Source organism: Euprymna scolopes, chromosome 1, assembly GCF_053919585.1.
Source record: "Euprymna scolopes isolate OS-2025 chromosome 1, ASM5391958v1, whole genome shotgun sequence".
Classification (NCBI taxonomy): Eukaryota; Metazoa; Mollusca; class Cephalopoda; order Sepiida; family Sepiolidae; genus Euprymna; species Euprymna scolopes.
Genome location: NC_136482.1, coordinates 198,266,557 through 198,283,855, shown reverse-complemented (window position 1 = coordinate 198,283,855; position 17,299 = coordinate 198,266,557). Strand labels below are relative to the sequence as shown.

General features: G+C 33.5%; 1 protein-coding gene across 1 annotated transcript; it reads left to right on the top strand.

The window, feature by feature from the left end:
• The first annotated feature begins 3,954 nt into the window (after positions 1-3,954).
• On the top strand, positions 3,955-16,513 carry LOC145279182 (uncharacterized). Its single transcript, XM_080130705.1, has 2 exons — positions 3,955-4,188; positions 13,956-16,513. Exon 2 carries the CDS (start codon positions 14,343-14,345, stop codon positions 15,471-15,473), a length of 1,131 nt encoding a protein of 376 aa, XP_079986831.1. The 5' UTR covers positions 3,955-4,188; positions 13,956-14,342; the 3' UTR covers positions 15,474-16,513.
• The last annotated feature ends 786 nt before the right edge of the window (positions 16,514-17,299 follow it).

Genomic DNA, 17,299 nt, shown 5'->3' with positions numbered 1-17,299 from the left:
CGGACAAGCGACGAGGTCTTGCTCCTGTAATACCTGTGTGTCTACGGTTTTCACGCAGGAAAGGAAAATTCTAAAAGAACTTTGAACATTATTTTTGTGAGTACGTTCCTTTATTCAAGGCTTTATTTCGGAAGTACTTTTACTTTTAATATATTCTGTGGTAGTCGGGTTAACAAACGACCCTTCCGTTAAAACATTGTTTTATATAGAAGAACCAGCATTTTTTGTTTTGTTACTGTAATATTGCGAGCGTGTTTTGTCTTCGTTATTTTGGCGTTTTAAGTTTAATGCCCGCAAAGGGAAAAATTTGCAACTTATTGTAAATAAAGTTTCTTCTTCGTTTTAAAACAAGACATTTATATTTTATTCCTTACCCCCCCTTTTGTTTCATGCTTTTTTTTCAGCCTAGTTACTTTAGCGTCGAATTTATCTGGAAGCAGGATAAATTCCGACAGCTCTTATGATAATAATAAAAAAAATCAACGTTTTTTCTTTTCTCTTTTTTATGGACCCCCCCCCTTTTTTCTTAATTTTTCTGCACTTATTTTACCTTTTCCGCAAGTATTTATATATATATATATATATATATATATATATATATATATATATATATATATATATATATATATATATATATATATATTTGAAAAAGGATATTGTAAAACCTGAATCTTACTTGAAACTACTATTAAAAAATAGCGCGGTACCAATAAGTGCATAAGCAAACTTTTCAAAAAGAAAAATATTTCAAAAATATTTAGTTTATGCTTGCAAAAAAAAAAAAAAACAAAAAAAAAACGTAAATGTTTTAAAATAAAAAAGCAACAACACGTAAATGTTTGGAAAAATAAAACTTAAATATGCTTGCAAAAAAAAAAAAAAAACGTAAATATGTTTGAAAAAACAAAAAACAAAACTTAAATATGTTTGCACCCCCCCCAAAAAAAAACCATGTTTAAAATTAAAATATAACAAAAACATTTATTTTTATTTCAAGGGTGGCATTATATACATTTTGTGCTTCCGTAACTGGGTGGACAGACAGTAACGCCACCTATAGTCAAACGGAGGAAACAGGCTCTCTCTTTCTTCACGATTACCGCCGTTTTTCTTGTATGCTTGCATAATTTGACCCGAATTCTCGTGAATTCCCGTCAAGCATGGATCGGGTGAGGTCGGCAATTATCGGTGTCAGCCGAGCGAGCGTCGTAACAGACACAGACTAATGAAAAAAAAAAAAAAAAAACAAAAACAAAAAAACAAACAAACCGAAAAAAACACAAAGACAAATAATAAAAAAAACAAAAACAAAAAAAAAACAAACAAAAAAACAAAACAAAGCGAAAAAATACAAAGACAAATAATCAAAAAAACAAAAACAAAAAAAAAACTACCTTGAAAAATGAAAATATGTTTGTTTCATTTTAGTATTTAATTTTTTTTTGCAAAATATTTATCAACAGAAAGTTTTTTGTTTTGTTTTTTCTCTAAGAAAATATTTTTAACCATATTTTTTTGTGTGTTTTCTTTTCTTTTTTTGTAACCGTATTTTTTTCTTGTTTTTTTTTTATTTCAAGACTTGTTGTTCAGTCAAGTTCTTTTCGTGGCACTGCCCATTTTTACATCTCCAGGACAAACCATCATTTCACACACGATCTTTTTTTTACGTAAACATTTGTGTTTACAATTGTTGCACCTCGTTTTTTGGTGACAACAATTTCTTCTCCTGACAATATGAGATTGTCTGCATGTTTTTATTTCTTTTTTGTGAAAAAATTAATTTCCAGCAAAGAATCAATGACCGCTTAGATCGAGAAGGGAGCTTCAGCTTACCTTAGGTTGCGAAAAAATTGCCCCCTTCCGCGTCGTAACCGTCTTGTAGTATCTTCGCCAGACGAAAGTGGAAAAAGATTTACTTTCAATCGCCGGCAACCGAATCAATTTGTGGTGAAGAAAAAGAGAAAAAGCCCCCCCGCCCCCCCAAAAAAAAAACAGGGGAATCTCCCCTCTTATATAATGGAAGGATCAGATGATTAACTATCACGTGATCCGGAGCGCGGAGCACGCACACACACACACACACACACACACACACACACACACACACACACAAAACTTAACAGGGTGAATAACAACAACAACAACAACAGCAATTTTTCTTGGTTAGTATTCAAGGTAAATGCACGCCGATCCTTCTCTGTTCGAGCAATCATTAATTCTTTTTTTTTTTCACATTTTCTAACATGTATAGATTTATTTTCTTGTCTGTCATTTTTCTGTTTGCCGAGTTTGAAAATATATTTGACAGCTCTTTTTTTTTAATTTTTTAGTCGCGTTCTTCCAATTCAAATGGCGTCTGCGTCCATTTAGATATGCGCTTTTTCATGCTAATCAAACTCCCAAAAATTCAATTAAAAATAAATAATAAATAAGTAACTAATCAGAAAAATAAAAAGTCACTCCCGGCCCCTTAATATCACCTTTAAAATTAGTAAAAACATAACAGGAAAAAAAAAATAAAATAAAATAAATAAATAAACAAATAAAATAAAAAGCCGAGTTAGCGTTTCAACATTTGAACAACAGAAATTTTGTGAAAATAGCGAATAATTCCACCCCATCTTTCCAAGCTTATAACTCCTCGAAAAATGCAATTCAAGCCCTAATTTTTTTTTTCAATTAAAGGAGCAAGGACCAAAATTTCATTAAAAAAACAAACAAAAAAAAACGTGTTTTTTTTTTAAAAAGGTTTTAAACTTCGGACTTTACAGGTAAAATTCTACGAGAACACGATGTCCGTTTTTTTTTAAATTTGAATATATTATGTATTGACCTTTTCTCTTCAATTTGTGAGTAAATAATTATGTACTTATCCGGGTCTAAATTAATTATTATTAGACATTTACAAAATTGGAGGCGTGAATTATTCGACCCCCTGTCTTTCCAAGCTTATAACTCCTCGAAAAATGTAATTCAAGCCTAATTTTTTTTTCAATTAAAGGAGCAAGGACCAAGGTTCCATTAAAAAAGAAAAAAGAAAAAACAAATAACGTGGTTAAAAAAAAAGGTTTTAAACTTCAAACTTTACAGGTAAAATTCTACGAGAACACGATGTCCGTTTTTTTTTAAATTTGAATATATTATGTATTGACCTTTTCTCTTCAATTTGTGAGTAAATAATTATGTACTTATCCGGGTCTAAATTAAGTATTTACTTTGTAATAGACACTTAAAAATTGGGATGGGGGGGGGGGAACCGTGAATAAAAAAAAAAAAACGTTTGTCTAAAATATTATATTCGATTTATTGGAAAGAACATAAAATTTCACACTGACCCTGAAAATATCGTAAAAATAGAATCAATAGAAAAATTTTGATAGATTTTTAAAGTTTAAAGATTGAAAAATATTGAGTTCGGAAAATTCATTACTGTTTAAAAAAAAAACAAAAAAAAATATTTCTATTACTTTTAAAACAACTGTAATAGTTTATTTTGGAAGTATAATCCTTAAAAAAATACATAACCCACTTTTAACAGAGAAATTCCGAGATTTTTATATTGTATTCGCAGTTTCGTGTTAGGGGTGTCAAAAATTCCTACAAAAATTCTGATACTTCTAATGCTCGGCTGACACCGATGATTGCCGGTCTCGAGAATTCGGGTCAAATTATACAAGAGTGCCGTTTTTTTTTTGTTCAATTTGACTTTCGGATAAACCGTCTTCTCACCCAAACACACAGAAACTCTTTTTTCCCCCACTCATATTAAAAGTGGTCTGGTTTTTTGTAAAAAAAAAAAAAAAAAAAAAAATAGGTGGTGTTTTTATAACCAAAAAATATTTTTAAATGTTTAACAGTAGCTTTCTTTCTTTTTTTTTTTTTTTTTTATCCCTACTCATATTAAAAGTGGTTTGATTTTTTTTGCATTTAAAAAATTAGGTGATTTCTTTTATTATCAAAAAGTATTAATAAATGTTCAGCAATATATTTTCAAATTTCATACAGTATGTGACAGCAAAAAATAAAAACCAAACATGAAATTATGATAAAAGCAAATAATTATTATAATTTTCTGCGAACTAGTTTTTCCGGTCGCCATCTTAAATGTCGACTTCCACACGTCTCATCTCGTTTTAATTAACACATTTTAGAATCGTTTCTTTGTTGATGCAGATTGCCTAATAAAAAGTAAGTATTTAATTTAATTGATTTTGGGAGTTCTTTTTTACTACATGGGCGCGTCCAAACCATTATGTTTCCCTTTACTTTTAATATAGAAATGAGTGAACATTCCATGTTTGAATATAAACGAAGAATTGTAATTTTATTGAAAGCTTTTCAATCGGGTATTTTTTTTTGTTAAGTTTCCTTTTGTTTTTCGAATGCTGTAGAAATAATTTTCATACTGAAAACGTAAAAAACAAACAGAAAAAAACAAACTTCGTTGTTTAGTTATTAACGTACACTAACCTAACGGCCTCAAAATACATGCAAAAAAAAAAAAAAAAAAAAAAAATATAGTGTGTAATTTAATGATGCAAACTGATAGGGCCCATGGTTTTGAAACTTGGCTTATCATATTTTTTATGAGTTTCCGCTGATTTTTTGATTGTGTTTGAAAGATTATAACCTAAATTTCATCTTAAAGAGGGGGAAAAGTATTTACACACACACACACACACACACACACACACACACATTCAAAGTTATAATAAAAAATGTTTTCACTGCGGCTGAGAAAACTCGAAAATTCAGCTAAATTTGAAAACTAAATTAATTCTAAAAATTCCTTGGAAGATAAATATTTAGTTCTTTTTTTTAACTATTTAAAAATAATTAGTAAAGTCTTAAAATATGTAATTAACAAAAAATATTTTGTTTAAAATAAAAAAAAAAAACTAATAATAAAAGAAAATAATGCTTTATTATCATCGAAAAATGAGTTTAGTAACAAAACTGTCCTACAATAAAGCAGAACAAACTAAAAGGGACACGTAGGTTTTCTATGGAAGCCCAAAATGTAAAAAATTTTATTTTATTTTTTTCGGTACTAGTGCTCTTATTGATCCATGTTGAAATAATAACGTTATTATTTAAAAAGCCATTCTTAACATGGGGAGGGGAGGGTGTTTTGTACCTATTCTATACTTTAACTTTACAATTGAATAAAAAAACATATCATAAAACTTTAATTAAACTTGGAAATATGATTTAAAAAATAGCGCGGATCAGTAAGTGCACTGCAATTGAAGCATATGTTCCCACATGGAAATTCTATAGCAAGCCCCACTCTCCCCAATATTTTACTTCTGCTTGTGTAGCTGCCATTGCTCAAAGGCAGCATGCGTTCTGCAGATTCAACCGACATAAGTACAGTTCAAAAAGATAGAAGTATATAGAAGCTAGAAGTAATTGTAAGAGAGTTATAGCGACAGATAACAGATAATGGGCAGTCAACGATTCCCCCACTATCAAACAATCATGAGGTTGCTTGCACACCAACAGACAAGGCTAATCTGCTTGCCAGTTGGTTTGCCTCAAACTCCACACTGGACCAGGCACACCACTCCCTCCGTAACTTTCCTTTGCGGACAGACACCACACTAGACGATTTGAAAATCATTCCTTCTCAGATACATGGTATCATAAAAAAACCTAGACACCTCTAAAGCATATGGACCAGATCTCATCCCGGCTGTGCTATTAAAAAATGCTCTCCTGAGGTTGCTCCAGTTCTCTCCAAACTTTACAATAAATGCCTTAACAAATCTTGCTTTCGCAATTGCTGGAAAACCGCTTCTATGGTACCAGTCTTCAAGAATTCTGGTGAAAGAACTGACTCACTAAATTATCACCCTATTAACCTCCTCTCGCTTTTCGCCAAAATATTTGAGACCTTAGTTAATCAAGCCCTAGTCCGACACCTAACAACTGCTAAACTCCTGACCGACAAACAATATGGATTTAGGCAAGCCCGTTCAACAGCTGATATCTTAACTGTAATGTCTGAACGTATATACCGTTCACTAGACAAAACAGGGGAGGGTAGAATGGTAGCCCTCGATATATCTAAGGCTTTTGACTGGGTATGGCACGATGGTCTTCTAAGGAAAATTAGATCATATGGTATCACTGGAAGAATACATAATGTAATTAAATCCTTCTGAAGTAAGAGAAAAATCCAAGTTGTCCTTGACGGTTGTGCATCTAAACAATATGATATAAATGCGGGAGTACCTCAGGGTTCTATCCTTGGACCTTTATTATTCCTGATATTCATAAATGACCTCCCTGATAAAATTGTTTTGGAGATGGGTATATTTGCTGATGACACCACTCTCTATAACAGGCAAGAGGGGAAAACAAATGAACACATATCTAAGGAAATGGCAGAAACACTAGAGGATGACCTCCAATCTGTAGTGCAATGGAGACAAAAATGGATGGTCACATTCAATGCTGCCAAGACTAAACTAGTTTCCTTCAATAACTACTTCAATAACTACAAGAAACCTTCTCTACTACCAATGTCAATGGCCAAGAACACATTACCTGAAAGTGCTTCCTTTAAACTTCTCGGTTTAACGTTTACAGGGAACATGAACTGGAATAGATACATTGAGAGCATTACCAAGGCTGCTACAAAGAAGGTGGGCTCTCTCTATTGTGCTAGAAAATTACTTACGCCTGAAAGTATCCTGTACCTCTATAAGGCCACCATTCGCTCATGTATGGAGTACTGTTGTCACATTTTGGCTGGTGCATCTGCTGCTTGTCTCTCACTCCTGGACAGGGTTCAAAAGAGAGTCGCCAACCTGATAGGTCCTGAACTGTTATCCAGGCTTCAGCCTCTGTCCCATCGATGAAATGTTGCATCCCTCTGCTTGTTCTACAAATACTTTAATGGTGAATGTTCTGACGAACTACAAGCACTTATACCTCCTCGATGTGAGTATCCCCGACGAACCCGACAAGTCCCACCCCTTTACAGTAGAGATCCCTAAGTGTAAGAAAGCCTTTTTTACTCCTATAGTTTCTTCCCCAGAACTGCAAGACTTTGGAACTCCCTTCCAGGATTCTACTTTCCCAACTGTACTGATATGCAGAAGTTCAAGTGTAATGTGAACAAACATCTTGCTACTCATCTCCCTTCATAATGCCCCTGCAACTTATGTCCTTGATAGTAGCCCCCTACTTTTTGGGGTGAAATTTGATTTAAAAACAAATAAATTTTTGATTAAATTGAAACATATACCTTAATTTCTGTATTATAAAAATATTCATTAATTTAGGCAATCCTATTTTGTTGGAATGAAAGTGCTTTTTTACTTCGAATATTTATTTTTTTTACATTATAACTTGATATTTTCTTGACCGTGACGTAACACTAAATTGAATCCTTTTAAATGAAAATAAAAGTGCATTTTAAGTGTAAAAAAACAAACATTTAAAACAATGATAACACTGATAATTTATTCATTAAAAAAATAGCTAAAACAAATATTTATTAATAATTAAGTTGAATATGTGACAGGTGGGATGCAAATCTTGTCATTTTCTTTTTTTACAATCTTCATTTTTTAGCTGATGTTTAACTATCATACAAAGAAATATTATGATACTAGCGGGGGTACCCGGCGTTGCCCGAGTGTTTGTTTCCGGGACGGGGGGGGGGGGAGTTTTAAAAAATGTTATGGTAGCTAAGTAGGAAGGATCAAACCCGGAGTCATGAGTAAAAGTAGGAAAATAAAGTGTGAAAAAAAACAAAAAAAAACATCTGCAACGTTAACAGTTCGGCCACCAAGAAAAGTCCATTCCAGTTGTTCAGGAAAAAAACAAAAAAAAAAAAAAACGACTACGGTAGGTCGGCGCGAACGTGAAAATATAATGTGAATTGTCCAGCACGCTAACCACTATGCCACAGAGCACTGCAGCTTAGTTTAGTGATTTTAAATAACTTCACATGAAAGAACTATGAAGCCAAACCAGTGTTCTCTTCTCAACTGTTCCTTGTGAACGATCCCCAAACGGTGTTAAGTGGTGGCAGGGGGAGGAGGAATTTATTAGAGAGAAAATATTTTACCACTTCCATTGATCTTAACCGATTTTGGCCGTGACTTCTCAGCAGAAAAAGTATAGAAATCTTAGATTATCGAGGAATTTGAGAAATAATAAGCCTATAACACACCTCAGATATTGTTCTGCCGTTTGTGCATATATTTGCATGAAATATCTTGATTTTTAATCCTATTAATGTCAAAATCAGACGGGAAAAAATGAGTTCATTTTATTTATATAGAGATTACATTTGAAATTTTAGTGGGAATTGTTATTCTAAAATCACATGAAACATGTTTTGTATTATATTACGTTTTTTTCAAAATATTTAATAAACTATGCTTAATTTGATAATATTGTTCATCTGAGAAATTAATTTTGCTTTAAGTTATATTGATTTCATAAACAAAGACTTAAGATTTACAAAAATATAATAGGTTCCTAATATTCTGTGACTGTTAATTAACAAATACTTAAAACTTTATTAAAATTGGTTGATTTCCTGGATTTTGGTGATTCTTTTTTGTTAAGGTAGGGGCCAAAATGTTTATACATACTTGGGATCGGCCATTCATTTTACATGTACCTAGAAAAAAACGTAGATGCGTCAGAAAAGAGAACAGTTTGGAGACCATAAGGATTTGGTTAAAATACACCTCTTCCCACCCACTACTTAAAACATTACACACAACAATGAATAAATTTTATAGAAAATATTTTTTAATGAAGAATGCTGTGAAAACAAACAGTGACAGCAAAAAAAAAAATTTTCTTTCAAGTTTTTTTACGTACAGTAGCTTAAATGCTAACAGCTCAAAAATACATAAAAAATGAAAAGGGTTTGGAGGCCATAAGAATTCAGTTAAAATACACACCTATCTCAGCTGCACTGATGTGAATAGAAGACCGTGGCAGCAAAAACAACTAGAAATGCATGGATGAGCAGATTTTATTCCATTATGGCAAGCAAATAACATTGTTTTGGTAGGAGAAACTCAGAATGCCAATGATTCCATATATTTTTTAACTTTTTCTCTTGCCAAGTACACAGTTACTCCTCTCAGAATTATACGTTGATACGTGCAAAATTAACGGCCAATCTCCAAAATGTAAAAATTATTTGGATTCCTTCCTTCAATAAAAAATTCACTAAAATTCAAGAAATCAACCAATTTTTATGTAATTTTCAGTATTTTCATTATCATATTAATTTTTTAAACCATATTTTATTAATCTATTTAAACCATATTTTATTAATCTATTTAAAACAACTTAATTATTAAAGCTAATTGGTTTGCTTTCCATGCTTTATCTTGCATATAATAAAAGAGATACAGTTTTCCGCTCTGGACCAAAATACTGTAGTAATTTTCAGCAACAAATTTATTATGTTTACACTATTAACCATTACCTTATTTAACTATGGAACGACATTTTAGATACAATAATTTGTAATATTAAAGTATTAGATTTAATCCTAGGAGTGCCATCTTCATTATCGTCATAACCTACATAGGAAGTAGTTTCCGTTTCACCCCCTAATCGCCAAGTACTACCACCATCACCCACTTACACCACATATTTATATTCACAGGGGACTTAAATTTAGACCTCTTCGTATGTAATTGATCTATTCCCTATTACATATAGCATTTCACTTACCTTTTCTACACTAAAAATACTAACATCTCCACAGAACTGAATCTTCACATTGTGATTGGCTGACAATACCCATTCCAATATTCATGGATTGTTGGAATTATTACATTCCTTTTACTTAACGAACACTACGGCACCTTAATGTCAGTCATTACTCATGCATACATATATTTACATTATAGCCAACTATCACAATCCAAAAGTTTGCTTTGTTCTTTCCTTTTTTTGGGGGGATTATTTAGATTTACATGCTTTCTATTTACTTATACATTTTTTCCTTTTTTTTTTCTAAACATGGACTTGGTTTATTTACATTTCCAATCCCTATCGTATCAGGAGAGACAGAGAGAGAAAGCCAGAGATTACAACAACATGACCTCATTTCATTAACGTGTCATTGCTCTGTTAATATAGAATTATAGCAACACGCTATTTCTATTCAGTTTTCGTGGAACAGTGTTTTTTTTATTATTATTACTATCACATAGTTACATTTTTTCTTTTTAATTTGTTTTCTTTTTAGATATCGCAATGAAATGAAAAACCTCCATTTCTTTTTTTTGTTTTCAGCTTAGATGTTTAGATTTTATTTTTTTTACAGTGATATGTGAATTGAAATTCAGAAAGCTGTTCTTAGCATGAGGAGGTTGGAGGTGTCTATTTAGAAAGACGTTCTTAAAAATGGGAGGTTGGGGTGTTTATCCGTTGTATGCATAGTTGGACTTATGCATGCAAGTTGGACTTACGTACAAAAAATTACCACAAATTGAATTTTTTCATTTACAAATTAAATTATTTTGTTTTTGTTTATAAAATTTCATTTTTATAAAAAATAAATCTTTTATATATAAAGAACAACTGCTGAATGTTACAATTTCGTTTTGGAGAAGCACAATAAAAACATTAAAGATTAAATAGAATGACATTTAAGTTTCCATTCCATTTTTAGAACAAATGCAAAACACAGCATCATCCGCAAGTTATATTTTTTTAATAATTACAAATTTAAATGTGCATTTATTCTAATCATCCTCGCTTGGTCAATCCCCTCCACTAAGATTATATAAATTCAAGGTTTCTTTTTTGTTTATTAAATTGTTATGTGAAGCTACAGAATAGTTACAACATACTCGCCAACCGTATTCAACTAAATCCGTAATAAGTGACAATTACATGAATCGTTTATTTTATTATTGCTAGACCGTAATCACATGATTACAACTTTAGCAAACTAAAAATTGGGAGACACAAGGGTTAGGAGAACCCGAAGTAGTAATTCGAACAACTCTGCTGATTCAAACCCAAACACTTCCAGCAAAATGGCACAACACAATCCTGATCAACTTTGTCAAAACAATTCCACATGACATGTTACCCAAGCAACTTCCACCGATACTCTCTGAATGACTCTGGTATCAACTTTTTGTAGCCCTTGGATAAACTCATTTTCACCATAGGTAAGCCTGACTAAGGTATTGACACATAATTCTTTAGTGCTTGCTTGTCACACTCTTCCCTGATCTCCAAATCACAGAAAAAACAATGTTAAGCAGCCAGCTTTTCCTGGACCTTTGCATTAATAGTACAAGCTCATTGGTACACCTGTCACATTATAAAACTCTTCCTGTTTTGGATCTCTGAGTGCATCATTTTCTGAGGAGCTTTCTTTATGTGCATAGTACATTCGTAGGTGCAGTCATAGCCGTCGTGTCGTCTTTAGGCATAATGTTGTACCAATACACAATCTCTAAGATCGTGCACTGTCTTTGTTGCAATCTGCTTTATTGTGCAATAGGAACTCTCAATTCGTGTCTTTATGGTATGTGGGCACACCAAAATCATATGTGGATGCCCCACATCTGTGTAAACTCAGCAAATCTTTCTGCAAAATGCCACACCATTATCAGTGAGCAACGCAATTAGTGGCCTCCTTTCGTAGAACACAATCTCCAACTGCTTGATTACTCTAACAAAATCTTGTTGGTGCAAATGTTTCCTGATGGCAAATGGCTAGGGCCACAGTCTATCAACGTCAGGTAAAATTGAGTGCCAAAATGTGTTATATCCATAGCAACTCTACCTCAATTTTTAATGGTGTCAAGCCAACATGGCTTCTAATTGTTACATGGAAAGGAACAGACCCCATTAATTAAAAGAACAAAATAGATGAGTTTGAAAATACTTGTGAAAAGGAAAAGGTTGGAATTGAACCCAGGAACATAAGTTAAAAGAGAATACATATTGCAATCCTAGGAATTTAGAGCAATTGTCATTGTGCTTGGAAATAAATATATCCGAGTTAGTTGAATGGATGACGCAAGTTAGAGATTGGAAAATGTAAATTAAGCAATGTCTTTGTTTTATGCATATGATATTGTAAAAGCCAAAGAGAATCTTCACGTGGACGGAGCATATTTTGATGAGACAAAAAAGAGCTTCCTGTATATCAGAGGGTTCGAAGTTAAACAAAGTCGGAGACAAAGTCAAAGAGAGTTCAGAGGGAAAGAATTAGAGTTAGCTGAAACCCTCTTGAAAGCGAAGAGGGGAAGATAAGACAATGTAGATCTAAAAGGCTTGAATCCCTTTTATGGAGAATAGAACATCAACATATATTTGTAAAACTGGCCTTCATTGTCATTATTTCAACTGAAAAGCTAATATGTGTTTTGTGATCATCTTTGTAAATGAACTTTGTGTAATTCCCTTCCAGAGTGTTAACTGTCTGTCTCCACCATTATAAGCTTATTGTATCTGCCCTTTGTATGTGTAAAAAGAATTGTCCATGTCGCGTCTCACTCAGCCTCTGTATTAATAATGGGAACTATTAAGAATTGTAATAGTCATTGTTGCCACTGTGTAACTTGTTACGTAAATATATCCTCCGTTATAAATGTCTCATTCTCAGTTATATGTGACACCCCACTATTTAATACAATAAACTAAGTCTATCAATGTCTGGTAAAATTGATTGCTAAAATGTGTTAGATCCATAGGAAACATACTCTAACTTTGAAGGATGTGAAGCCAACATGGCTTCCAATGAACTGGGGCTGGATCTATGAATTTGCATTCTGTGCAATCATTAATCACTGTCTGCACTTCGCCTTCAGTTAAAATGTCCTCTTCACACCAGGGTATCTTCTGGACTGATGGATTGCCTGTACAGGAGAAACATTGTTTTGTGCCAACATCACACACAGGTTCTCTGGGTTCTGTCTTTTTACGAATTTCATTTAACCATCAATGTGGTACCCATGTAAGTGGGTTAGCTCTGTTATCATGAGATTTAACAAGCACCATATCAATCTTCATTGTGTTCTGTGGCTACATCACACACAGGTTCTCTGGGTTCTGTTGGTCAGCTCTATTATTGTGAGGCTCAATGATCTCCACATCAATTTTCAGTGAGTATTCTGAGGCCAACTCAGAGCATAGAGTGGTGACACCTAAACATTTGTTCAGACAATATGTCAGTTATCCACGGATATACAGAGTCCATTTATAAATGATTTGCTTTGGCTTTTCACTGCAATGCACCACACAACACAGCATCAAACTCAGCTAAATTTATATGCTTGTCCTTATGCACTCCTCAGAGCCAGCTTGTGTCTTCTGCCATGGAACCAGTTTTCCACAACGAAGCCTTCGGCAATGGAACGAGTGTCCACCCACACTGTAAGATCTTCTCTACACATACACTAGTGCTCTTCTTAACGAGCTCCACATAAATCTTCAGTAGTTCTGAGGCCAACTTGGAGCATGGAGAAATGACACCTAATTAATATTCATTCAGCCAATGTGTCAGTTATCCACATATACATGCAGAGTCCATTTGTAAATGAATTGCTTTGGCTTTCCACTGCAATGCAAAGTTGAAACCTCCCGACACAGCATCAAGCTCGGCTAAATTTATATGCTTGTCCTCATGCACTGCTCAGAACCAGCTTGCATCTTCTGCCATGGAACAAAACAACACCTGGTGCAATGGAATGAGTGTCAACTCACTCTGTTAGTCTTCTCCACAGATACACTAGTGCTCTTTCACCTGATCATCCTCAGCTACTCTCAAACAAATGCTAGAATAGTGTCTTGTACTTTGTTATTCTATTCTTAAGTCTGCTATGCTGAAACCTATTTTTAATTATAAAAATCTGTACCTTAATGTCCAAAATATTGTTTTCGCAAAATCATGTATATAAGAGTCTTTTCATGGAATTAATTTTTTTTATTTTTTGCAGATGATGCAGCAATCAATAAAAGAAAAATGCAACTTGATAAAAGCCTGAAATAGAAAGAAATCATTTTGAACTATACATTTTTTTCTTTCATCAAATAGCATTTCTGACAACATATTGGAAAACAAATGAATGTATAGAATGTATAGAAATTCAGCTTGAATATATTTTGCACCTTTATAAAACATGGGTGCAGATGACACACACACACACACACATAGGTTCCTTACATAAATACAGAATTTAAGTCATCTACAAAAATAGACAAAATTTCCTATTGATTAAGATTATAATTTTATGCATTTTTTGATCATCATTTATATATGATATATAACAATTGTTTGATTATCATTTAAAATTGATTTCTGTTTCCCAAAATCAACGAACATAATGGAAACACATACTGGAGACAAACCATATTCTTGTAAAGAATGTGGCTTTACCTTTAAAGATAAACATCATATAGAGCGACATATGCGAACACACACTGGAGAGAAACCATATTCTTGTGGAGTATGTGGTTCTTCTTTTACCCAGAAACATGCGATGTTGGACCATATGCGAATACATACTGGAGAGAAACCATACTCTTGTAAAGAATGTGGCTATTCTTTTACTACGAAATCCAATTTGGTGGCACATATGAAAACACATACTGGAGAGAAACCATATTCTTGTGAAATATGTGGCTTTTCCTTTAAATATAAACATAATATAAAGCGACATATGCGAACACATACTGGAGAGAAACCATATTCTTGTGAAATATGTGACTCTTCTTTTACACAGAAACATGCGATGTTGGAACATATGCGAACACATACTGGAGAGAAACCATACTCTTGTAAAGAATGTGGCCGTTCTTTTACAAGGAAATTCCATTTGGTGACACATATTCGAATACATACTGGAGAGAAACCATATTCTTGTGAATTATGTGGCTCTTCTTTTACCCAGAAACATGCAATGTTGGACCATATGCGAAGACATACTGGAGAGAAACCATACTCTTGTAAAGAATGTGGCTGTTCTTTTACAACGAAACCCAATTTGGTGGCACACATGCAAACACATACTGGAGAGAAACCATATTCTTGTGAAATATGTGGCTTTTCTTTCACAATGAAACAAAGCATGTTGCAACATATGCGAACACATTCTGGAGAGAAACCATATTCTTGTGAGGTATGTCACTTTTCTTTTGCAAGGAAAACCAGTTTGGTGGCACATATGCGAACACATACTGGAGAGAAACCATATTCTTGTGAAGTATGTGGCTTTTCTTTTACAATGAAACAAAGCATGTTGGAACATATGCGAACACATTCTGGAGAGAAACCATATTCTTGTGAGGTATGTGGCTTTTCTACTGCAAGGAAATCTTATTTGGTGAGACATATTCGAATACATACTGGAGAGAAACCATATTCTTGTAACATATGTGACTTTTCTTCTGCAAGAAAACCCTGTTTGGTGAAGCATATGCGAACACATACTGGAGAGAAACAATATTCTTGTTAAATATGTGGGTTTGTTTTTGCAATGAAACCTGATGTGATGACACACATACGAACACACTGAGAGGCCAATCCGCCAATGTCTGGATTCCAAACCTTATTTGTAGATGGTCTTTACAGTGTCTGCTATGAACATCTGGAAACATTAACCACTGATGATAACATCAAACAGAAAATTTACAGTTCTATGACAAATATGGGCAGATACATAAAAGACAAGCCTATCAAGCCTGACATTGCCATATAGAACAAATCCTAAAGAACTGCGCTAATTATAAATATCACAGCCCTGAATGACTTTGGCCTTAATAGAGGTGAACAAGAAAAGATAACAAAATGCCAGGACTTAAAATGATAAACAAAATCAGCAGCAAATGTTGCAATAGGAGCACTGGCATAATAAAACAAAGTTCATAAATACTTAGAAGCAGTCCCTGGAAGACTGAGCTGTTATGAAAGACAGATAGCAGCCATAAAAGAAACAGTGTCTGTTTTTAAAAGAGCCATCGGATATAAATTAATTTGTAATGCAATTGAACGTAACCTGTGTGAGAGAGACCCTTTATTTCTTACTAACTGAAGTAAAATAAAAAATAAAGAAACAGTATTCTCATGAAGTATGTGGCTTTTATGAGGAAAGAATACTCCTCCTCTCTCTATTTCACTGCAGCGACTGCTGTCTACGAAACATTGCGCATTTTAGTACAGTATGTGGCTTTTCTTCTACAACATTTGCATATATTTTGTTGTGTTGTAGCTCATATAAAAAACGAATATAAAGAAACTATGGAAATGATTTTACTTAATTAGATTCATTTATTTACACGATCTGTTATCTGTTGATCATATAAAAATGTGTTTGATAGGAAGTAAAATGTGAAGTGTATTTCACTTTTGCAAAACTTATACTAGAGAAGCGCCACACATTCATCTCTTACATGTTGCTTTCAACACATTGTAACACATTGCAATACATTGTAACACTCTAATAAAAAAGCTAATAATCATGAAAAAGTGTCATGTTACAGGCAATAACAATAGAAACATCCACATAGACTTGTTCAGTCTTTTACAGATGCATCGGCTTGTCTGCTCTGATCTCGAGTGACTACTGGACCTATGCTGTCTCTTTGGCTAGGGTTCTTGCTGATAAAATGATTCAGTTGCATAGGTTGCCACTCTCCCCATGTTGTTTTTGATAGAGTGTGCAATCTGTTCAGCTCTCGTCTCCAAAGTCAGTGTCACTGGAATGTAGAGGTCATTTCAAAACAAAGGAAAAGAAGAAAGACAACTCAGCTTGTGTATAACAAAAACAAGATAATTAGTTAAAATTTTTGACGGTTTCTGATTCCAAATACAAATACTCGGGAACTGGTGGCTTTTGTTAATAAAATCGGAGCGACTAATCCTAAGTCGGAGGGGCCTATCTCTTCATAATGTGGATTCAGTGGTTTGGAGCAAAGTGAGACCCAGGTGAAATGTGTTTTCTCTCAGGCAGAGGTGTTCTCGAGGCTCTTGTTGCCTTTCATTATATTCAGAACCACACTAGTCCACTATCCTGCAGAAACCAATCTCCAAAAGAATTGCAATTCTCAAGATTTGAGGGACTTTTTCTTCTCTCTCAATTCATACCTCTTATCATTACTAAAGTAGGAGGGCCTAAGTGCCTTCACCCCCACTCCCGTTAAGTCTTTGTCTTTTTTCTATTCCTTGTAGGCTGATTTTCCAAAGGCCATCTGTATTAGGTAGGATAAGTTAATTTGTCATCATAGTTGACTCTCTTCCTAGTGATTTTATGATCAATCCAATAATTAAAATCCACTCACAATA